We start from the raw sequence: 25,928 nt of genomic DNA on the forward strand, positions 1-25,928 counted from the left end.
ATATAAAATTGGGGATCCCCGGGTGGCTCAGCAGTTTAGCGCCTGCCTTTGGCCCAAGGTGTGATCTTGGAGTCCCCGGGGTCGAGTCCCACGTGGGGCTCCCTGCATGGAGCCTGCTTCTCCCTCTGCCTGCGTCTCTGTCCCCCGCCCCCTCTGTCTCTCATGAATAAATAAATAAAATCTTTAGTAAAATATAAAATTAAGAATTAGAAGACAGATGTTGTCTGAATCCAGAGCCCACTTGTGTCAAAGCAACTGACCTTGCTTCAGTTTTTTAAAACACAGGACTTCCTGAAGGTTATCTGGAACATGCAGGAGTGATGGCCTTTGGACTGATTGATCTCTACTTTTTTTTTTTTTTTTAAATCTCTACCCTTTAAAAGTAGTAATCACGACAATACGGTGAATAATTATCTGTAGTGAAGGCTCTCATTTGCTTCAAGTTTTATCCTCTTCTCCCTGTCTTCAGTCCAGAATGATGCAGGCAGGATTGAGCTTTGAGATATTTCCTATTTTTTGTTGCAATGACACTTTTCTTTCTTTTTAGAACTTTAATTACTTTTACTAAGTCACTTACTGTCACTTTGTAACAGTACATTGGAACTAGCTTATTCTGTGGACGCATTTGACCCTTGAAAGTGAGGATTGGGGATTTTGAGCTTTTTCTGGCATCATAAAACTTAGTATTAAAAACTACGGATTAAAGAAAGATTTTCTCTATCTGAACCCTGCCCTCCACCCAGAGAATATTGCTTACATGGAGCATTAAATGGAAATCTAGCAGGTCCTGTTTTTGTTGTATTTCGGAAGTATTCCTATAATATTATCTCATCTGAATTTTATTGATTTCGATTTTGTCTTCTTGTTTACTTCAGAAGGAAAAGGAGAGCCTAAATGAAGAATTACATGAATTGAAGAAAGAAAATAAGCTTTTGAAGGAAAAAAATGCTCTCGTAAGCAAGAAGAAGGAACATTACGAATGTGAAATAAAACGCCTCAATAAGGTATCAGCCAGGTCGGACTGGGGAGATGGAAGGAGAGATCCCTTCTAAAAAGCACATTCCTTTTTTTTCTTAAAAAAAAAAAAAAAGCACATTCCTAATGGAGAGTCACAACGAAATCTGTGCTGCAGTGCAGCAACTAGTCTTGGGAGCTTACACAAGAGCTTCTCTGTAATTTTATAGAACACTCCTATCTGCATCTTTCAGGCATACATGGCTAAGGAGGCTTTAAGAAATTAGTGTCCTTGCAAATAAGCATGATAAAGAGAAACAAGGAGAAAATTTAGAAGACAGAAAGAACTTTTTTTTTTTTTTTTTTTTTTTTTTTTTAGTTTGAGAACCACATAAAGCAAGTGGGTGTTTGTGAACAATAGCAGACCTCTTGGTCAACCACAAAAGTTTCCTGAGGAAACAGGCTGCTCTTTAAAATCATCTCTATGGAACTGGCTGTGATGCAGTCTATATGGAATCATGCTAAATGCCAAGCCCAAGGCTGAGATTGTGGCCTAACATAGAATAAGCCTAAAATTCACTTTTAATTGGGGTGTGGGGTCTGGGGTTGGGGAAGGGGTTGGAGGAACAATTCTGTTAGAAAAACACAAGTGGTTAAATGCTTTTGCTTCAACTTAGCTAATCAAAGGGGCTACCTGTGAATTGCTGCCAAAGGATGACTAGGGAGAGTTTGTGTGTGTGTGTGTGTGTGTGTGTGTGTGTGTGTGTGTGTGTGTGTGTCTGTGAGAGTTTTATGGACTAATAGCTTAATTTTCCTGGGGAAGGGATTTCTGACTTAAAGAAGCAATTAAATCCTTTGCTGTTGATTTTTCAGACAGTCATAACAGATGTGGATCATAGGAATATTTCTAGTACATGTTTAGATCAAGATACTCGTCTCTCAAGTTAGATATTTCTTGACCAAAGTAACAGAAATTGCCTTCTAAAACAAGCATAGGTGACTGGCCTTGAAAAAGTGCTCAGTGCCTGTATTTTGGACTGTGCATCTTGTAGGTAACCTGTGTTCAGAGGATCATTTAAAGATCCTCAAAGTTAACGTTAAGTAATGTGCCTGTGTAGTTGACAGGATGCTTTACAAATGTGATGCTATATTTGATCTGTTTGTGAGGCAAGTTACTGGTCAGGAGAAAGTAGAAAAGTAGAGACTTCATAAACAATGTACTTCTCTATCCTCTAAGAGAGGAAACAATGTTCAGATACAAATTTAGGGCAAATAACTTTTCCCTTTTATTCTCTGTTGGAAATCCTCAACAGATGAATTACAAGAACTAGCATTGAGATTACATGTATTCCCACTTACGATGTATTATTTGATAAGTTTTCTTCTGTTCTCTAATTCATTTCTGTAAACATTGGCACAAGAATATAAGCCCTGTAGAAATTAGAACAGCCAAGAACTCTGGACTCTGGTTTTTGCCCATGTCTATGTGTACCCTTCATTTTTTGTGTATCTGTATCTATAGTCAACAGAATGTTTTAAAAGTCAGGAAATTTTTTTAACCCTTCTGATTATAATAAAATGGAGAAAATGAGAACAGTTAATTTAAGCAAAATCCAGGTCTTTATATAAATGTCACCTTCTCAGAGGATTTTTCTGGCCATTCTAAATTAAAATTACATACTCCAGCATATTTCCTATTTAATGTTTCTTTGGAATTTATTGATATCCAATATATGTTCAGTGTCTCTTATCATCAGATTTGTTCCCTGTCTCCAAGTCTGGATTGTAAATTCCATGGGGGTAGGAGTTTTTGCAGAACTGACTTCCCTGTTAGGATAATAGGCACAATAGGCACTGACTTCCCTGTTAGGATAATAGGCACAGTATTGAGGGCTTATGATATTTCTAATGGCCTATTAATATGTTTAATTTCTCTTAAAATCAGGAAAAAAAATGGAACTCTGGGTTGAGAAAACGTTTTCATTAGTTTATTCACCTTAATAAGAATGCAGGTTTTTTTAAAAAAAAGATTTTATTTATTCATGAGAGACACAGAGAGAGAGGCAGACACATAGGCAGAGGGATAAGCAGGTTCCTTCCACGTAGCCCGATGTGGGACTAGGACCTGGGCCAAAGGCAGACGCTCAACCATTGAGCCACCCAAGTGCCTCAAGAGTGCAGTTATAAAACAATTTTATTATGTATTTATTTGGAGGCATGGATTCACAAATACAACAGTCATAGTATGGCCTAAGTTTTCCTGCTTTTTTCATTGTTCTGTTTCAAATGCCAGCAACAGGGCCTTTTTCACAATATGTTCTTAAATATTTATTGAGTGGATGAATTAATTAAATAATTTCGCTAGTACATAATATGTTCAATAGCCAATTCTGGTCCCGAGTTTCCTGCTTTAACAGGCATAATGCATTATTTATGACTAGTGAAAACAGATAAAAATAAAAGAGTACTTCAGGCCAGAAAAGATTTTGCCCACCACATCTATACCTTAAAGTGTCATTTCAAAAGCATAGATATAAAGTGATGAGTTATGAAAAGTTTTTTTTCTCATTTAGTTCATGTATCAGTCTAATGAAATGTTACAAATTACTATTGAATTTTACACTGTAGATTTTTCTTCTCTTTTCTTTTTCTTTTATTTCCTCTCCTAACCAATGTAATAAATAGAAGTTACTCCAAATGTTGATTTGGGTAGCTGATTGTGCATACCATCCATCGCAGCATGGAATTTGGGGCCCATCCTACTTGCACAATCAGACCGTCTGCTGACCCATTCACTCAGCAGAAATTTGTAGCGTGTCAGCTTAGTAATTAACATATGTTTTTCAGAAGTTCACACAACTATGTGTACTTAGTTCAACTTATTTGCTTTGAAGGAAATACCCAGGGGCATTGTTTTCATTGAGTTCTTGAAGAGAATCCAGATGTTTAACCATAGTAAGAGAAATTACCTGAGGTGAGGCAGCCAGTGCCACCCATGGGCAAAGTTGATTTGTCCAACATTCTCACCATGGTGGGATGGGTAGATCTGTTTAGTATGCCTGTGCTGATAGTAAATTACTATTCTAGAATAGATTACAGGTGTTTGTTCAAGGCAGTTGGAAAACCCCAAGATGGAATAAATGTTGATTAAACTCACCTTTCATTTATGACTCATTTGCAAAATTTCTAGAAGCCTGAGTAACATGAAAGGTAGACCAGGAAATTCAGATAGAGCAAGACCCACAAAAACAGTCTGTTCATAGGTGTAGGATATGAAATCGGCATTTTTAATTGAAATCTTAACTCATTTGGTTCACCCCAAACTAGATCCTCTCCATTACTACTAACACATTTTTAAAAGTTTCAACTAATATGATACTTCCTAAAATTCTGTAGCTTAGCAACAAATTCTAACAAAATGTTAGTTATTAAACAACATTTGTTGCTTCTTTAAATTCTTCTTGGAGGAAGAAAAAAGTTCTTGTTTCTCTTACAACTTCCTGAAAAATGATACATACCTACATCAGGCCACACAGTATCCATAGAGTTTAAAGATAATCCATTAGGAAATTCTTAGCCTGTCTATACATATTTAAGACAGTAACTTATGCTTTTTTTTTCTTACCTATATGACCATATTGTACAGTAATGCAAGAAAGTAAGTTACTAATGTTATCATCAAATGAACATCATTGAAACTACCAAAGAAATTCAGAGGAAGTGAAATCCTGGAGCTCTGAAAGTGAAACTTTTCTATTTGTATAAAGGACTCATTTGATAATGAGCAAGTAGTCATATTGTATGTGGGCTCCTAGACCACACCAGGATGAGGTGTGTTGTGTCTCAATTTTGGCAGGTATGTTATTGAACTCATCATGAACCAAGGTCTTCAGAATAGAGGCAATGTCTTTTATATGATCTGACAAAGTATAGTGTATGTAAGAGGTCATGGTCTAGTGAATAATGATGATAATCTTATTGGCAAATCTAAGTGTCTCTTGTTTCCTTCACCTCCTCACCCTACAGTGAAATCACTAAGTTGTACTGGAGGTCAAGAAAGTGTGGAGCACTTGGGTGGTTCAGTTGGTTAAGTATCCAACTCTTGGTTTCAGCTCAGGTCATGGTCTCATAGTCATGAGATCAAACCATGCATTGGGTTCCATACTGAGCATGGAGCTTGTTTGAGATTTTCTCTCTCTCTCCTCTCCCTCTGCCCTCCCTGCCACCCCGACTTGCACACTTTTGTGCTCTCTGTCTCTCTTAAAGAAAAAAAAAAAGGAAAGAAAAAAAAAAAAGAAAAGAGAGCAGGGCACTCTCTGCAGCCTGTGGTGAGTTAATGAATGTTTTATTAGAGAATTACTATGACTGTGGCTAGGCCAGGGCATTATATACTGAGGACAGGACAGAGGAGCAGCAGTACAATAGATCTAAGGAATAGTGATCTGCATGGGTTCACATTTCTGTGGGTTTTCCTCTCTCCTTTCGAGGGCAGGGCTGGATGGCAAAAATATCACAGTGTCATCTGGGACCAGCCACATCAGCTTTTGAGGAATGCAGATTCTCAGACCCTCTCTCCAGATCTACTGATTCAGGATCTCTAGGGAGAGTGTCCAGGGATGGGCATGTTTGCTACCTCTAGGTGATTCTGATGCTCTCTAAAGTTTGAGCATTATTGATAAAGCATGTGTTTGATTGAAGCAGAGAATCTGGAGAAATGCTATAGATATGTTTTCTTTTCATGGTTGACTTGGTGGAGGGGATCCCAGACATCAACGTCAAAAGCCCTTCTAAATAACAATGACAGTTGAATAACATAAGATCGTCACGGAGAAAAGACAGAGATTATGAAAAAAAAAATCGTATGCTAAAAAAGGAGAAAGAAGTTATTCAGTCATAAAAGGAGCAGCAAAAATGGAGTTCTGTCTTGCCCCGGGGGCATCTGAGTCATTGTAACAATTACAGAAGAATTCATAGGTAACTCTTAGCTCAACCACGTGCTTATCCTATAACACAGGCTCTTCAGGATGCCTTGAAAATCGAGAGTTCTTCATTTCCTGAGGACTATTTGGGAAAGTATGAGATGGAGTGCAGGCATGAGGAGATGCGAACAGAAATGGAAGTTCTCAAACAGCAGGTGAGAGGTTGAAAGTGGCATGATCACGTAGAGAACACAGGGCCTATTGTTCATGCTCCTTTGAACGTATGTGGAAACCTTTCTATTCAAGATGTGTCCAAAGTTTTTGCATTTATTTCCAGTAGAATTATCTAATTTTAAAGCTTGATGAGAGACTATAGACAGCTAGCCCAACACCCACTTTTTAACAGAGGGAATCGAGTTTCAAATGGGTTAAATGGCTTGTCCAAGATCATGCAGTTAAAGGAACAGCTTACTAATTAACCTTTTGCTGAGATTTTATTAGCACTGGTCTAGAGAGTTTCACGTAGACACAATTTATTTTGAAAACACTACCACCCCAAACCCTGGACCTTTTCAGAAAATGGTAGCAACTAGGCTGTTATTCTGTAGCAGCTGGCTTCCAGGCCTTTGGGCCATGAGGGCATTTTTAAAGGGAATATTCTGCATTGATCACAATGACTGAAGAGCCAGATCTTTTCATCTACAGCCACATATGGATGGCACTATCTAGCAATTTATTGTTCTACCACACCTTGCTCCCCTGCCCCCTCATCCAACCTCAACGCCATGTCACCAAGTGGACAGAAGAGTAAAGGAGTAAGCTTCTGCATGTATCAGCAACATAGAGTTATAGGCACATAGCACTGCCTAAACTATTTGGGTCTAAATTTAGTTCAGCCAGCTGGAGCTGGCTTAGCTGAGGGGCCACCCATGCATATCACATCTCTTTTCCTGTAAGAGGTTAAATAAACTAATGAAGGTAAAGGGCTGGAACAGTTCATGGCGATGTCAATAAATATAGGATAAGTATAGGAATCCTATCTCTGAAGCACACATTGTCAGTAATACATTAACGGTGGGGGAGAGGATGTTATAGAACAAAGGGCTGGGAAGTATGTCCCTGGAACTGATTTGTTGGCTGTTTTGCTCTTGAGCAAGGCCAACTACAAGGATTTTTGATGCAATACACCAAAGAATTAAGCAATTGTATTATTGCTGTTGTTGTTTATTGTTATCACTTCATGGGAGGTAACCTATCTGTAAGTGTAGAAAATTCAGAGCATTTGATGCTAAAGTTGCATGTTCTCTTCTATCAACCCCATTTGAATAATCTGCCTCATTACATTCGGGATCAAATACATAGTTCAAAAATAAGCCTATGAAGAGAATAAGGGTAGTATTCAGAGTGTTAAAGCTCTGCCAAATTCTCAACCCCTAAAGTATCATTGCCACTAGACAGGATTCCTCTGAAAAAAACAAAACAAAACAAAACTACTTCTTATGTTCAGACACTTGAATCATCTTTGATGCTTTCATATAATGCATCCCACATGCAAGAGAGTCACTCTTACACATGCATAGAGTTTACAGCAATGGCTTAGCTCATATTGGATGCAGACAATGACAGGTATCCTTTTTTTCATTATTCCCAAGAGGTCCAGAATCCATCTCCTTAGTTTTTGTGTGGCTCTTTTGCTAACTTTTTGCATAATTATTTTAAGTGTGCACATTTTTAATTTGACACCCACAATCACTATATCACCACCGAGTGTTACGTGATACATACACTATAGGATTTAAATTCACAAAGAAACTGAGCTAGAATCTTGGCCACCTGACTGAAGTGATGACATTGCTTTCAGTGTTGTGTTTGATAAAGTGTTCAGTTCTGATCAGATGAGCTTCTCTCATTTCAAATGCCTCTGGTAATTGTTTACAGAGCATTAGTTTGACTATGTCTGGAATTGAGCCTCAGATCTTAACCAAAACCAAAACCAAAACAAAATGTAAGCTTAGCTGGGTGTAGTTCCCTTTCGATGCTTCTGGTGAGTAAAACCTTAAAAATTAAAAATGTACATCTGCATCTAGGTCTGTATAACATGTTTAATTTTATCCTCTCTTGCCTATTACATTTTGCTGTATTATTACTGACTTCAATAAGCCTCTAGTTAAAACGTGTTGCATTATTGGTGGTGAAAGTGCAGAGTATCTTAGTATTAATAGACAAAAATCTAGCTACTAGGCTCCCATGTAAGTTGTAATTTAACTCATTGTTGGAAAGGAATTCCTGTATCCCATTCCCTAAGCTTCATTTATTTTCATAGTTCCACATACTAGTCCCCAAGCCATCAGTCAACACTATGTCAGTTAAAAACAATGATGATTAAATCCGTTTTTCTTTTGGTTTGATTGCTTTTTGGAATACTTGGAATATTTCTTGAGAGGTGTTCCACTAAAATATTGTTACTTTTTTTTTTAAGTGATGTATCACCAGAATTACTGGGGCAAATTTTGAATGAATACCTTTCAACAGTAATATTTTGCTCTCCCACAAACATGAAACTTTCATTCTATTTTGTATTCAACTTATTATTTATATTTGGAAACTGGCAGGCCAATATTTAGTGACTTCACTTAACAGCTATTGTCAGTAAACTGTCTTTTAGAACTTCAAGCACTATTCCTACATCAAAGCCTTGTGTTGGGGATGGATGACTTGCTTCAAAATAGTGATACTTAACAGTAGGCAAGGGGGGAACGGGTGCTCATCACAATAAAGAAATATGCAGCAGAATAATGGGTGAGGGCACTTTTTTCTCAAACTATCCATGTTGTTACTTTACTTCTAAATTCCTGACACATACTCAAGGAGGCAAAGTTGAGAACTGCCGTTCTAAACAAAGCAAGAGATAGAATTATGACCATATCCTTTAGGATAGAGTCTCACCATGAAGAAATATTCATGGAAAGAGGATAGGAATTATTCAGATTGAACAACCCCAGGTAGCACCTCTTCTGAAATCATTTAAATGGCTTAGAGAAAAGGATGCTAACAGTAACAGCAAGTCAATATTTCCTAGGTGCAAATATATGAAGAAGACTTCAAAAAGGAGCGATCAGACCGAGAAAGACTTAATCAAGAGAAAGAGGAGCTACAGCAAATCAATCAAACTTCTCAGTCCCAGTTAAACAGGCTGAATTCTCAGGTATAAGTCAAAACAAAATAATCTTTTCCAGCATATGTGTATTTTTTTAATTTTTTTCATTAAAAAAATCAAGACTTTGGCTCCTTTTAATTGACATTGGTTTTCTTTGAGAGGTAAGCACCTGGGATGAAATCATTCTTAAACTATCTTGTAAAGAGATGAAAATGACTAGAGATTTCTTTTAACTTAAGTCTATTAAAAGGTTACCTAAGAAATTGGATTCCAAAGTCTTTTATAAAATCTAATTCTTTTGATCTTTTTCTCATAATATTTATCTTGGTAGAATGGGAGTTGAACTACCTAATACTCAAAATTCAAATCCAAAACACTCCAGCACAGTGAAGTTGTTTCTAAACTCTTGTCATTTTCTTTGAGGGCTATGTTGGGCTATGTTGGAATGTTCCCGTCTTCCAAAAACATACATATTTCTAAATGTCATTTATATATATAAAACACAGTGAAACCAAGAATTTGTTCAGTGGGCTCCCCAATTAAATGTAACTGGAGCTCTCTCAAGGAAGCCACATAACGTTAGCCAGTTTATTGGAATAGAATACATTAAATGGAAGCATATTACAATTAGATGTAATAGGATATATTAAAAGTAGGCTCAGGAAGTTGCATGATGGGCAAATATTGATGTTAATGAGGAAAACGTAGCTAACACAACTTTGGCCTAAGAAAAGAAAATGAACCACAGAATTTTTGATTTACAAAATCATCCAATGCTTTTCAGTAAATAGGAAATTGTTGCGGGACATGCTGTGACAGCTCTGGAGCAGCAAGATTCTTGGTCTCAAAAGAAATGTTTAACTATTTGTAATCCTCTTCTTCCTAATATACAATATACTGTGAATTAAATTTAATTTCTTTTCTGATTTTTTTCAAGGATTTGCTTGAAATTCCTAATTTTACGTGCAAAAATTATTCGGCAGAACCATTTTCTAAGAAATTAAAAGAAATAAAATAGTTGCAAAAGCATAACAAAATGCTTTTCTAAAAATAATTCATGCAACTTACTACTCTGACTACTCTCGGTGAGGAAATCACTCTCCATTTGTATGTCTCACATGCAAAGCTCCCTTAATCTTTTCTAAGTGGTCACTGCACAAATTATTTTACTTCCAGACATTTTTTAATTCTACTATATTCAGTTCAGATTGATGATAAATTTGTGTCTAAGATGGGCAATGTCTTTGCCATTGTAGATGTTCTAGTGCATCCAGGAATACATGACCATCTAAATATTCTAGAGGCTATAATCCACAAGTAATTTTCATTTCTCTGTCATCTGTAAACTAATTTTGATTGATACTAACAAAATAATGCATTGTCTGCAGAGAGTATAATTTAATAAATGAACTAAGGGATAATCTTGGTGATATCTTAAAACTACCAAACATTTTTCTTTAAATAACGATAGTTGAAGCATTTATTTTTCAGGAGCTTCATTCACCCTGGTCAAAGGATTATAGAATTCACAAAGAGATGTAGTAAATGGCTTAACAATTTATGTTAAATATATTAACAGCAGATTTAATGCCATAATGTAATAGAATTGGCATGATGTTATTTGAATGGCATATTATCTGTGGTCCAAAAAAAAAAAAAGGAATACTTAGGTCAAGTCATTCTGCTTACATACCAGAGTTTATTGATTCTATTGCTAAGGATGTTTTAAGACAATGACTGGTAAAATAGAAGTGTGGTAAAGAGCAGGATACTTAGAGATACTTAGGAGTAGGAGTAGGGGTAAATCATCGTGTTTGTGCCTGCTTTGACAATCAGGAATGACACTGAGCAAGTTCTACTTTTCTGTGCTTCCTTTTCTTCCTCTGTAAAATGGCAAAGTTGAACCAGGTGGTCTCTAAAATATTTCTTATCATTCTAAAACCTCTGTCTCTAAAAACGAGTTACCAGATCTCTCAGTATACTCACCTGTGAAATATGGGTGGTGGTTTCCCCCTCATGACTTCACAAAGTTGTTCTCAGGGTGAAATGAAAAAAAAAAAATCTATACAAAAACATCTAGCTCAGGTCATGGCTCACAGGTATTTCACAAATGACTTTAGTCTGTTGGAAGGAGGGTTTTAAATAAGAGTCATTTAGTTGTATAATTAACATGCCACACTTAGTTCCTTGTAATTTAATTTTGATGCTTTCTTTCTGCAAGGCATTTGTTATATACTGTAAAGAACTAAAAAAAAAAAAAAAAAGATCCTTGCTATTAAAAACTCACAATATAATGAAGGGGACATACATAGTGTATCCTTATCGTTTGTGGATTCTATATCTATGAATTTGCCTACTCACTGAAATGTATTTGTCACCCCAGAATCAATACTGGTCCCATCTAAGGCCATCTGTGAACATTTACAGAGCAGAAAAAGACTTGAGTCACCTGACATACTTGTTCCTTTTTGAGGTGTAATGAGGCCTTACCTCCTTGTTCTGGCTCTCAGACTGCAACAGATGTCCTTTTTGTGGTTTACTTAGTGCCACGTTTTCTCATTTTTGTTTTTTATTGGTTATTGCAGTGTTTAAAATGGCCCCCATAGTGTCGAGGTGCTCCCTCATGTTCCTTAGCACAGGGAGACCATCCTGGGCCTTACAGAGAAAAGGCGTGTGAGATAAGCTTCATTCATGGATTACCATAGTGCGATAGGTCAAGAATTCACTGTTAATGGACCAACAATATTAAATAAGATGCCTTTAACAGAAACACACATAAAACAAGATTTTATATTGATCAGTTAATGAAAATGGTATGACCAGAGGTTCATGGGAACCTAACCCTGCATTTCCCGAGGAGCAGTGGTACTGTTCTCCCCCTCAGTGTTCATGCTGACTTCACAGAATGTAACTACCGCAGATAATGCAAACTGACAGTACACAGTACACATTGGACTATAAAAAGTCATGGAAAATGTATAAGGCCAGATGGGAGGGCAGAGAAAGGAGAGGATCCTTCTGATAGGTGGCACTTGGAACAGTAGCATTCAATAGGGATATATGCCTTACAGGGATGTGCACCAGGGTGTATAGGAAGGAGAGTAGCATGACTCATGAGTCAAGAGAAAACAGCTTTCTCTAGTTGTGTCAGAGGTGGAAGGAATCCGGGGTGGGTGACTCTGCTAGATGAGGTTGGGTCTTCAATAGGGAGAAGCTATAAAGTATAGCAGTGTGACTTTGAACATGTTACACAGTATCTCATGTCTCCATGTCCTCATCTGTAAAATAGGGATAATGACATTCAGTATCACAGAGGCATTGGGAGGAATCGCCAAGTTATTATATGTAAAGCACTTAGGTCAGTGTCTGGCGCGGAAATACATGTACAACTTCTAACATTTATGATGGCAGCCTTCGAATGTACAGTTGGCCAATTGCAATTATATTCATTAAGCAGTGAAAGCTGTTTCTGTATCTCCATCTACTCCTATGTCTCTATATTTATATCTATGTCTCAGTATATCAACCTACAACTGAGAATTACAGTCCTTTCAACAAATTGGAATAACAGTTTAAAACTATTCCACTTTCCAAACTGCACTTGGGCATTTCAAGATAGAACAAATGCAAGTCTGGAAAATCTAAAACGTGACTGTTTTCACTGGCTCAACTGCCATCAGTGCTTCACCCCTGCGGTTTCTGAGCAGGCCACTGACAGCTAGGTTGAGTGTAACTTTGGAACGAATCATGTGAACTCTTTCGATAAACAATTGCCTTTGTTTTGTCCATAGATAAAAGCTTGTCAGATGGAGAAAGAAAAACTCGAAAAGCAATTAAAACAGGTATGTTGTTCCTGACCTAAATTCATCAAACTTCTTGTCATAGTTGAAAGGGCAATTTTTAGTTCCACCCTTACATTTATTCCCAAGCACAGCAATTCCCCATGGATCCAATTAAAGGTGTATTTAAAGCTCTGCTACAGATGGCTCAGGACAAACCGGCACTTTGCATCGTGGACTAAAATGCCAGTGGATAGGTAATGCTTAGGTACCACCAATGCTTCTCTGCCCTAACACGAAAAACACATGTTTCCCAGAACATGTTACCAGTAGCGCAAGCCTTAGTGTGTGCTCACGCAAGTGGAGATTTCTTCATAGACCCAGGAACAACTGGGAAATAGATTTTCTTGGTATTTCTTGCAGTTGCTTACACAATTTACAGTGGAAAATTGCATCAAAGATTTGAGCCTCTTTTGAGAAGATACAGTATCTTCTTGGGCACAGCAGTGTTCCATCCCATTGGTTCTCTAGTAGCCTTCAGAAATGAATATTAATTTCTCTGAATTCTTAATGCTCTCTCTGGACTTAAGTTATGCTGTAGGAGTCTCTGACTACAATTTAAGAAAACTTGTCTTATGGCTTAGTGGCTGGTTCTTCTTAAGGGAGGGACCCTCTGTGAAGATAACTCAGAAACATAAAGTGAACCTTATACCTTGTAAGTGTTTCTAATGTCTTCAACACGAAGAGCTAATTAGAGTTTCACCTTAAGTGAAATATGCCCAGTTAGCCTCATCTCTGCCAGTATCGAGTCTACACCCACAAGCCCACTATGTTGAGCTGGGATTACATGAGAGTTAGACTGAACCTGGAGAATGAAGCCAAACCTGTCTGTGGTTGTATAAAGCAAGTGTCAGGTGACTCTCCAGTTTCACCCACTTCCAGTGAACTGACAACATTATCCTCCTCAGGTGTATTTCCCAATCTGTAGCTGCAGCTTGAATTTCCACCCATGTGCACCAGCAGGCCCGGGGACTGCCCAGGATCCACAGAAGCACCCAGTAAGTAAGAGCTTGCATTATGACATAGAAGTCCTTATATTATCTAATAAATACTAGTATTTTTTTTCCATTTTGGTAGAAATGCTGTCTCTATAATTTGTGCACATACTATTGTCCACAGAAGGAGCCTCTTTCTATTTCAGCCTCAAATTTACAGAGTTGCAGTGGTCAATGTACACTATAATTATCTTTTTTGGGACACGCACTCACAGGACACACATGGATACAAATAAATTAACTGAACAGTATCAAATGGAGCTGTAATTCCTTGAACGAACATACAACATTTTATATGGGCCTTTTTAGATGGCGTACCTGACCCTTCCAAAAGGGCATTTTTGTGTGTAGGGAAAAGCAAAACGAATATAGCAAGTCTGAGAGACGCCTTTTTCGGTTGTAAACTTATATTGAACTACTATGGATATTGGTACATCTGTGCAATATAGTGTTTGACATCTTCCAATTAAAAGGATATTCTTAAAGGATCCAAGAAAAAGTGACCCACTTAAGTTGCTCTCTGTGGCTCTGTCTAGCCAGGCAAAATGAAATGAACAGTGGAGCAATTATTTGTGAGTGGAATTGATTTGGACAGTCAACCTGAATAAGTCAGCACCAAAGCAACCTTCCTTCCTTTCTCCATAGCACTATTTCATCCACCCTCCCCCACTGTCTAGAATACTGGTCTCTACTTTGTGTTTTGGCTACATAGAAGCCTTATACGAAAATAAAATATTGTGTTTTTCTGCATTTTGGAAATGCTCAGACAACTCTCCTACCCCTCAATTTTTATTAACTGTGTTTTTAATTATGCAAAGAATCTTGAGATTTTAACTGGGATTTTTCCTAGCAGAGCACTATGGAGATCATGATTCTCTTGGTTGCCATACTTTTGTATTTGAGGGTGACTCAAAGCCCTTTTCCCAAGGGAGGAGGTAATGACTCTCTGGGTGGCAGAGGGATGTCAGAATTTAATGAGCATCGCTTATTTGACCCTGGTGTGACACAGCACACAGCTGAGAATTTGGTTCTTTTTGTGTTGTTGTCCATTGTCACTTGTGTCTGCTCACCCGTCCCATTTCCTTTTTTCTTTACCTGTTTGCTTACTTTTCAGTCTTTACCAGAAACGTTTCTGGGAATCCCCAAATACAGCTATCATTCCTTAAGTTTCTTTTTCAGAATGTAAAACTAAATTAATATTGTGGGGAACATAAAGAGATAGAAGTTTACTTTGGAGTTAGCTCCTACAGGTTGGGGAAATGGAGAAATATTCTTGTGAAAGGTTAACTGTAAAACCAATGAGTCATGCAAGTTTATCTAGAAGTAAAAATGACTATTTTCTTCAAATTCTCATTTATGGAAAGAAGGCAGAAATTTACCTACTATAAAAGCTCATCAAACTTTCCTGATCAATTATAAGAAGTAAAGTGGTCCAGACCATGTAAAATTATCACCAAATAAAGGTCTGTATTTGAAAAGGTTCCAAGCCATGTACAATGTCCTACATTTTTAAGCAGTATTCAGTTAAAAAGAATCTTGGTATAACAGTAGAATTTAACTCTCGGAGTTCATTTTTAAAGAATATTTCATGTTTTATGCTTATTTCTAAGCCTGAATTAAAGCACAAGCAGTGGTGTTTGTAAAATTACAGTATATTTGCCTTCTTTTGGCAACTCTCCTGGAATCTAAAACTGAGGCTCACGTCACTTATCCTATGTGTTATTTGAGACATCTAAAAATAAACGAGGAGATAAAAAACAGAGGTGATCTCATTTCCTCTTTTAGCTTTTTCATGGACCAAAAGGAGCCAAGAGCCTAGGTGTCTGAGTGGGGGTAAAGTGGGGTCACACTGTACTAACTGCAGCATTTCTTAGTGTCTTGTCAGATAATTGAACTTTAAGGCTACTTTCAGTGGTCTGGCAGCCCTGTAAATGCTCCCTGTTGGCTCATTGGTAGAGACATTTTCCCTGAGTTATTTTCAGTAGGTAATTGATTAATAGAACAAAAGTCTGTATTCTCTGTGTGTTGGGGGGAAGGAGGAGGTAGGAGTGAGCATTGGGAGCAGGAAGACAGACCATCCTCATGGGCAGGTGAAGCTGAGATTGCTCTCTTCCAAGTGGTTAAATACAGAGGTACTCGTCTTGGAACTGTATCTTGAAATGTGGGCCTGTAGCTCATGATTTATTCACAGCAGTTTATCTTACATGTTCCCTGATGTTCAATATCTAGGTGTTCTTAACTGGTGAAGCCTAGAAGAAAATCCCACAAGAAAAATCCAAGTCTGCCCTTACCTCTCACTGCCTCTCTAGTCTAAACCATCTGAACAATCTAGAGAGTACTTTCTGTGGAGGAACAGTAGGAAGGGAAAAAGATCTGCCCTACTTTGCCATTCCTGCCATGTCCGCACCTAATGGCTTAGATTTCTTCCTCGTACCAGAGGACGAGGTCTCTGGTACAATGACTAAACTTGTCATTGTTCTCTTGGTCTTTCTGTTGCCTCCTGTGTGAGGACTTTAAACATAGTATTTATTGATGGTAATCTGCTTTGTTTTATTTATGAGCTATAGTAAGCTTTACAGAAGTGTTTATACTTCTGCAGATATCCAAAACACATCTGCTTAAAAAAGAATGCCACAACCCCAAAGTAGGAGAAATTCTGGCCAACACAGAGTGGATGGTGGGGGAGTGTTGGGAGATGGGGATAGTGATGAAGGAGGTAAGAGACATGAACGTGATTGGCAACAGGTTTGGATAGAAACGACTTTTGTGTTGCCTGCGTAATAAAAGCCACATAGTATAATTATATTTTTAATATGCCACTATGTTTTGTTTGAAGTCCATATTGCTATAATAATGTTTTATTGTTCCACACAGCCAGACTATCAGTGGTATGCTCCTGACCAGTTTCCGCCAGATGTGCAGCACAAGGCAAATGGTAAGACCACAGCTGTATCGAGCATTCTTTCATGTTTACATTTTAATGGGGTCTTTTTGGGATGTTTACTCAACATACATTCATTTGTACTTGGGGAGGGCCTTCAATAAAGTTGTGTTGCATACACAACTCTAATTTGATGCACCTGGGGTTAACTTGAACTCCTTAAGAAAAAAGAAAATGTTCAATGCAGAATTGCGGGATCTCAGCTCTGGCTTCTGCTCCTATTCCAGTCTCAGAGTCAGTATTCCATCTGGGGCTAGAAATGAAAACTTCAAGTAGAGCTATACTGTAACAACAACAACAAAGCTCTGGGATTCCACTACAAAGGGCAGATGCACATCCACTATTCCAGGTTGAGTTTGCTAGACAGATGTTTTAAATGTCACTGGCAGACAGACAGAGGAAACCAAAGACTCAGAACTGTATTCCCTAATGACTAAATGTCAGACTCCAAGTTTAGGCCAAGGTAGCCCACAACACCCGCTTCTAAGTATGCTGGGGAAAAAAAAAACAAACCTAAAAATTCACTGATAAAGTACTCACAACTAAGTACTCTTTTATCTTATTTTTCTTTGGTTTACCATTCTTCTCTTCTTTCCAGAATCTGCTATACTCTCTACTGCCTTGTTTCTGTGGTCTCATGAGGCCACCCAGGAATGGACTATAACCACAATCCCACCTCTATTCTCATCACATATGATCAAAAGTCAGCCATGTCTGCTCCATGTTTAAAAATCTTATATGACACACACCTGTGACTGTATGTTGTTAATTTCCAGAGATTTTAATCTATCTAGAAAAGCTGAAGATGAGCCATATTCCAATTTCAGGCCATTCTTGAAACTTGATCTCATTTAGTTCAGATCTGAGATCATAGAATTCTAGATTTTACTACAAGGAGCCCATTATGGAGAGGAAATAGAAAACCAGGGGTAACACATGTAGTTTTGCAAGTTATGTACTTCACAAGTCCAAGGAATTCTTCATGGTAGTCTGTGTAAATGGAGCCTCGTAGGGTTGTGCAATACACAACCTGGACAGCTATACACAGCAGCACTAGGAGTGGCAAAGGCCTAGTTTACAGAAACATTATAGAGAAGAAAGATAAAAAGTGAGAACTCTATTAAAGAATGTCTAGGCATTTATCAGAAAACTGTAAGATTCTTTTTTTCTTTTCTTTCTACTATGAATATAACCATTGGTTTTAATGAAGTTCTTGGGATCCAGCCATAATAGAGAGCTTTTATTAGAAAGGCATACTATTAACCATAATAATTGTTGCAAAATGCCTGTGTTTTTGAAATCCATTGTTATATAATAGCTGAGCTGCCACCCAGTAATAATTTTCCACTTCATATTAGGTTGGTCTGGAATGAATATTAAAGATATTTTCTCCCTGAGTTGGAGCTTAATCACTAAAAAATATAATTATGCAGTAGAGAATTTAGTGATAACATAAAGATGTTTATGCATCACTATGAGGTTCTTCTTGGACCAGTGTAATAGAAGCTAATAATTATATAAAGTAGAAATGAATTGTGATAACCTTCATAAACTAAATAAAATATGCAGAAATAGAATATGATAGTCAGTGTATATGACCCACTGATTTTTGTCTACTTGGGAAGAAACACAGTGAAGTTTGTGGTGTGTAAACATGCTGTGTAACAGTCTACAGATGTAAAATTGCAATAAAAAATAAACCTCTATTATGTAGCAACCTGAGTATTTTAAGATATTGTTTTAATCCTCACAACAATGCTATAAAATAGATTTTATTATATTATACCATTTTACAGTTGAGGAAAATGAGGCTTGAGAATTTAAGTAACATGCCTAAATCACACAGTTGGTAAAATTTGATCCTGGGGTTAGATTCCAGAGGTCCAGGTCTTCAAAACCTATGCTTTGAATCACATCCTATAGAGCCCTCGAAAACCTACCCCTCTCACTATATTAGAATTTTCTACAATAACAGATATATAATGAGAATGGGGGATTTAACTTGGATAATTATATGACTAGATTCTAACCCTCAATAATCTTTTCTTCCTATGAAATCATAGCATATATTATTTGGGCTACTTATTTGGTATTTTGAATATCACAGGTAAAGGACAAAGTACTACATAAGATTAAGCTTGTAATAAATATGCTATGGATGAATTCATTCTTGGGCATCCTGGTAGAAACTGATGGGATATGTTGCCATTTGAACCCTTTCCTTCTTCCTACCAACACAGCTCTGCAGCTGACTGCGGCTTGTCTGAAGCAGGGAAGAGGGCTGATCATGGCTAGGGGACCACTGTAGAAGGAAATTCCTTACTCAGTAATCTACTTGTTTTTGATTACTATTTCTCCTCTTCTAGCTTCCAAAGCTGACGCTATTTCAAGGTTCAAACCAGTTCATAAAAATTGACAAAAGCTCTGAAATCACCCCTGTCAAAAGAATCTCTCATGTGCCATTATTTAATTTCGGTGGATTCTTCTTCTATCTCATTTAATTGAAAAGCTCCTTTTGATTTGTACATCCAACAAAATTGCTCAGAATCCATAAAAGTAACTTTGTGATATTATTAAATATGAATTTAGAGATCTTTTTATTATACAGACATTTATGTTATGATACTACTCATTGTCTTATAATTTGGCTAATATATTTACCTTTCACTATTTAGGAATATACTGCTAGCCAACATACCCTGTGTTTTGGGCTTTAAAAACCCAAACTCAAACAATGGAAGAAAAAATTAGTGGAAAAATTAGGCTCTGTTTCTGATAAATTATAAACAGAAAGTTTTTTTAAAACGCTTATAAGTTTTATTCATATAGTAAGTCCTGAAGTATTTTACTTGTATTTAAATGAAATGACCCTTTCAGAAATATGGATATTAAAATGAATATTAGTTTGTATGTGTGCTTTATACATTGTCCTAGCTCTCAGTTTTTATTAATTTCCCATGACTCCTGACAAATTTTACTTTTCTGATCCCAATATATATAGCACATTATATTTTGATCCTAGTATCTATCTTTATAATTTTTCCTTTTATGGTAATCTAACCTGAGATAATGGCGCTGACAACTATACATGAAGGTTACTTGTGATTTTTAAAAGGTACAGTGGGTAATGAGTGATTAAATTGCTATAATACCACTAGATCCTCCTTTAATATTCCTAGAGCCTGAGGCAAGAATATGTGGAGAGCTGCATACTTGAGGCTAAATATTTAAATGTCATGAATCAAGCATAGAAGTTATTATAGACTATCCCCCTATTGATAAACATACCTAGAAGGGCAGAGTAAAATTTTAAAATGCTCACATTCCAACCAGTTCTGTTCCAAGACACAGTGGCACAGGAAGACCTGAGCCATGGCCCACCCCCTTCTCTTCTCATCTTTCGACTGGGCGGGATCTGAAGTGTGAATTTGAGTGTAGCCCAGTTGGCACATCCCAACTTCATCCATATACCCCTCCTTATGCTACAAACAGCACCCCTTGATTTCAGGCCTAAGAAAGACGACCACATGAGGCCTAGAAGCAGAAACAGGGTGACTTGGGCAAGACTTTTGGGGTCTGCATGTGAGTACCAAGAGCTTGTTCTAGAAGAAGGCAGACTCATACTGGAGGGGAAGGTGGCTGGAGGAGGGTCAGAGCAGGGTCCTCTTAAAGTGGGGACCTAATGAAAGCTTGCTGGCCAAAGATTAAAGTCAATAGTTACTGAGTACTACTTAACAATCTTTGGGTCAACTAATTTTCAGCTTTGCTCTCAGTTACTATCTCTGGTTATTTTATTTTATTTTATTTTATTTTATTTTATTTTATTTTATTTTATTTTATTTTATTTTATGTTTTAAAACTTTATTTATTTTTTTAATCTACGATAGTCACAGAGAGAGAGAGAGAGAGGCAGAGACACAGGCAGAGGGAGAAGCAGGCTCCATGCACCGGGAGCCCGACGTGTGACTTGATCCCGGGTCTCCAGGATTGCGCCCTGGGCCAAAAGCAGGCGCCAAACCGCTGCACCACCCAGGGATCCCATCTCTGGTTATTTTAGAATGCTTTGCAGACACAATGGAAATTAACTCCTCTTCCAAACACTGAAGATTTAAAGAAAGGTTTTCAAGACATTTAAGACTTACTTGGCTTTCTCTTTGCACAGCACTAAGTAATGGTATTTTTATATATCAAAGCCTACAGATGTTAAGGGGTTACAGTTTCTGTTTAGAAACATGGTGATTTTATGAAGAACATTTTAATCTCATTTAATCTGTTATCAGAATGGGATGCAAAATGACTTCCATGTTTCTAGGACAATTATGGCATAGTAGAATTAGTATAACGTTGAAAGCATGTTGTTTTATTTCTTCCTTTGTGAAATGTCAAAAGGCTATGTTTTCTAACTACACGGCATGCCAGTCACCTCTCTACCTTCCAGACTTTTCATATGGTGCAGAATTGAACTTCATCTAATGAGCTAGAGCTCAAGTCTTACATATTTGGAAAGACATGAAATGTAGGCATGTGAGAGTATGTTGTGAGCAAACATAATTATTTCTTTACAATATAGAAGATCAAAGCCCAACTATTATAATTGGCCTTTACTAGTGTCTAGTAATAACTAATTAACTGAATACTGACTGAATTCATTTCCTAGGGCTACCATAACCAAGTATCAAAAATGAGGTGGCTTGAAAACAGCAGAAATTTATCCTCTCACACTCTGGAAGCTAAAAGTCTGAAATCCAGGTGTTGGCAGGGTCATACTCCCTCCAGAGCCTCTAGGAAAGGCTCCTTCCTTGCCTCTTTTTGCATCTAGTAGCCCCAGATGTTCTTTGGCTTGTGGTAGCACAGCTCCAATCTCTGCCTCACTCTTCACATGGCCATCTTCCCTCGTGTCTGCGTCTGTGTCCAAAGTTTCATCTTCTTATAGGGACTCCAGTCGCATTGGATTAGGCTAATCTGGTATAATCTCATGTTAACCTGATTATGTGTGCAAAGTCCTATTTCCAAATGAGGTCACATTCACAGGTACCAGGCGTTAAGACATACACATATCTTTTGAGGGGAGGGGACACAATTCAACCCATAACACTAATCACATGCCAGAAACTATTTTAGGTGCTGTATATATTTATATATAATCTCATCAAAACCTTATAGCAACTCTATGAGATGAGTACTACTGATGCTCCAGTTTTAAAATTATGGAAACTTAGGAACAGAAGATAATGTCACCTGTCCAAGTCCATGTAGCTGGTTATTGGCTAGAACATAAACAAGCCAGGCAGTCTACCTCCAAAGCCCACACTGTAACCACTAAGCAATATACAACCTATGCTATACTTTAAAATATAATAGTGTCATCATTTACATGTATTTTATTTAAGTAAATTCTAATGGCCCTATCCTGAAAGCCAGAATCTTTGTTTCTAAGTTTGTGTCTGTTTATAACTATCTTTATTTTTTTAAGATTTTAGTTATTTACTCATGAGAAACACAGAGAGAGAGGCAGAGACACAGGAAGAGGGAGAAGCAGGATCCCCACAAGCAGCCTGATGTGGGACTGAATCCCAAACCCTGGGATCACATCCTAAGCCAAAGGCAGATGCTCAACCGCTGAGCCACCCAAGCGTCCCAATAACTGTCTTTATAACTGAACATTACAAATAATTTTACATTGGTAAAATGGCAGGACTAGTTGGATTTTTTTCAGCACCTGGTAGTATGAGGAGATACAGGAGCCAGTGTAAATAGCAGAAGCTACTTAAGAGATGTAAGAAACAGACGAAACTTAGAGACTATACTTGTGTGATTTTCAATACAGATGGATAAAATATTAAGAATATTTTTTCTTTTATAAAATACATTAATTATCTTACCATCAGTTAATAAAAATATTAGTCAAAGAGACAGATACTTTTATGCCTATTTCTAGATTTTTAGAGAAGAGCTGCAGGAGAAATGCATCCTCACCTTATAATGCTAAAAAGATTGGCTTATTGGTAAACTAAGAGATTTTGCTAAGGGAATATTAAATAAAATGTAAATGTATATTTATATGTATAAGAACATATGAAAATATAGGTAGCAGATATATTCCTAAGCAGACATCTATTGATAAGCAAAGACTAAACACCCTGATTAACATTCTATGTAGATTGTGGTTCTATAGATAGATAGAGCCTAGATGAGAAAAATGCAGGCAATAAGGCCAGACTATTCACATTTCCACTAGGTGGATAAAATCACAGTATTTCTCTTAAATGGAAGATAAAAATCTGTAGGGAAACGAGGTTTCTATTACATATTTCATCCCAACTGGGAAAAATGTTTATTTACCTACATTTCCTTACTATTGATGCATAAGCATCCACATTCTGAGGTGAGTGGGCATGTAGAGAGCACGGTCCCCCTTGAACCCTTCTGCTGCACCCTAAGAGGGGACTTCAGATTCAAATAGTCCCTGATGGCCTCTGACACCAAGATCTCTGGGTCCTGTTCAGATCACTTTAGTCACATGGTACTTAACCTGCACTTTTGTGAACATAAAAGCATAGAGTGCTTTTTTTTTTACACACACCATTAATAAATAATAAGGCACATGATTAGTGAGTGGAATTCTTTACCAACCAATTAGGCAAGTCGGACTGTGTCTAGCACCACAAGAACCCACAACTCCCTAGTGGTGTTTCTCTTGCCCTGCCATTAGAACCGTGCAGCCAAGTCTGATGACAGAAATCTCTTCCCATATTCACTACACAGGGGGACACTCTGCCTTCCCTTCAAGGAACTGAAACCTTTTTTTGCTTTTGTTCACATTTCCATTCTGCCATGGATTACCTCGTGAGTCACAACCTCTCTCTGTCTAAAACATGGGGATAATGACCTTTACCTCTCTACCTATTTCACAAGAGTGCTTTTTAAAAAAAATATATTTTATTTATTTATTCACGATAGACATAAAGAGAGAGAGGCAGAGACACAGGCAGAGGGAGAAGCAGGCTCCATGCTGGGAGCCTGACACGGGACTCGATCCCAGGACTCCAGGATCATGCCCCGGGCCAAAGGCAGGCGCTAAACCGCCAAGCCACCCATGGATCCCCACAAGAGTGCTTTAAGAGCTACAGAGGAATTAACTTTTCTTGATGTGTTAAGATACATATGGGTAGATATCATAAATGGATTAAATCTAAACTTTAGACTTTAGACCTGTGGATTATGCTTCTGGATCCAAATTTATGCTCTCACCATATTAGATACCTTTTTATCTTAATGGCCACCATTCTTAGAAGAGTATTTTTTTTAAGCCAGGAAGGGAAACTGTCAGTTACTTTAAATGTTTGTGTATCTAAAATACCAAATACAGCGCAGCAGGTATAAAACATTTTACATATTCTAAATTGCTATCATGAATAGGAAAATACCTTATTCTTGAAATTTATTTTATCTGTCATCATGAGTAGATATCCAATTTTGTCTTCCCGATAGTGCTCATTTGTGGCATTCTATCCCACTCTCATTGAAATGTATGATGTTTTCATATTGGTTTTCATGGCACATTAACACATCTTAAGCCCTGGGATCTTTTCTATTGCTTTGGCAATAATGTACCCTTCACCGTACTTAAAGTAGTTTATGTCGTAGTTATCTTTCTGTGGACGAAGTACTAAGCCTAATAGTAACATATATGACTTACCTTCATAAGTAAATGCCTCAGCCACCAAAATGCCAGCAAAGATAAGAAGTAGCACAGAATATTCCTCTTCAGGCATGAGTAGAACTAGGCCACAGCTGATTTCACAAAGTGGTAAGCATATGTCAACGCTTAAAATAATAACCCTCCATTTCCCGCCTCTTTATTTCTCGGTGTAAACTTGTGGGAGCTTATGAATAAAATATTTCTTTTTTTTTTTTTTTTGCTAGCCTCAAAATTTATGTTAGCCCTGAGCCAGAAGAAGAGAAATGAATTTTTAATTTTTAATCTGAAACATTTTCCTGCTCTTTTTCATAGGTTTCTCTTCAGAAAAGAAAGTCAAACAGTAGAAGTACACACAAGTGGAGGAGCATACGGGCAAAGGGAGAGCTTGGCTGAGGACTCTCATTTTTCTTTTTGCTGGTGGCTTGTGTCTGCACAACTGCACATCATCAGCTCCGTTATTTGTGCACAGTGACCGTTATTTGGCATGGATAAAGGAAAAGACTTGTGACAGCTAAGATCCTGATCAAGTCTGAGAAGCCAGTATTACAAACCAAACACAACTTCCAGTTTCCTCGAAATGAGATTTGGCAGATGAATTATGTACCATTATTTGAAACTTTCTTCAGCACATTGCTGTTGGATTTACAGAGACTATTTCGTGATTTCAGCAACTTCACTTTTGGTGCAGTGATGTTCTATGTTGATTGAAATATTTATTCCCTGGGGGAAAAGTTTCAGCAGTTGTAAATGTGTAACATGGCTCCCATTGTTTTTGTAGGGCTTGGTTCTTTAGCCAGTTTGACTAGATACTGTGTTCATGATTGTTGGCCTTGGTGAACCTATGGATAGGGCTGAGGAGGCGTATATACTTCCTTAAACTAAATGAATGGTTCAGTCTGAATAAAGTGTTCACCTCAAAACTATGCTCTGAACAGATCATTCCTCTAACGTGGTGAGAAATTGTGAGCCTCCTTCATTTTTAGGTGGAATAGATTATGAAAGATAAAACCATAGTCTGATGATGATGGCTTCCTGCATTCATATGTGCTTACAGTAGTAGTTTGGAGACACATGGATTTGTGGTGAAATCTGCTTTTTCTTCCTATGGATTTGAGTAATTATTGATGAATAACACAGCTGACTCCTCAAACTTATGGAAGTGAAAAATGAAATTTTTCATTCATTTCAATATCCAAATTGTAATGCAATTAAATTATAGTGACATGACAGACGTCTAAAGACTAAGCAGATTTAAAAGTATTATGTTCATCCATTTAATATGGTTTCTGCTAGGACCAACTGGAGATCCTCTTTGTGAGGAGATGTATAGCAGGAGTGTGAGATGCACAGCTATCTGTAATCCTGCAAGCACCTAAAGAAAACCAGGAGCATCTGCTGAACCTACAGTCAAACAAAGCAAT

The 25,928-nt window shown here is 37.4% G+C and overlaps 1 protein-coding gene across 2 annotated transcripts in view; it reads left to right on the forward strand.

Annotated features, from left to right (window-relative positions):
* The window catches only part of TNIP3 (TNFAIP3 interacting protein 3), an 87,291-nt gene extending 61,864 nt beyond the window's left edge, over window positions 1-25,427 (forward strand). For both annotated transcript variants that reach the window (XM_072755325.1, XM_072755326.1), the window contains 7 exons: window positions 876-1,004; window positions 5,969-6,088; window positions 8,953-9,078; window positions 12,822-12,872; window positions 13,778-13,867; window positions 16,739-16,799; window positions 24,820-25,427. In XM_072755325.1, coding sequence (XP_072611426.1) covers window positions 876-1,004; window positions 5,969-6,088; window positions 8,953-9,078; window positions 12,822-12,872; window positions 13,778-13,867; window positions 16,739-16,799; window positions 24,820-24,851 — 609 coding nt within the window. In that variant the 3' untranslated portion in view covers window positions 24,852-25,427. The remainder of the gene's footprint in view (window positions 1-875; window positions 1,005-5,968; window positions 6,089-8,952; window positions 9,079-12,821; window positions 12,873-13,777; window positions 13,868-16,738; window positions 16,800-24,819) is intronic.
* The last annotated feature ends 501 nt before the right edge of the window (window positions 25,428-25,928 follow it).

This window comes from Vulpes vulpes, chromosome 4 (assembly GCF_048418805.1).
Source record: "Vulpes vulpes isolate BD-2025 chromosome 4, VulVul3, whole genome shotgun sequence".
NCBI classification, from domain to species: Eukaryota; Metazoa; Chordata; class Mammalia; order Carnivora; family Canidae; genus Vulpes; species Vulpes vulpes.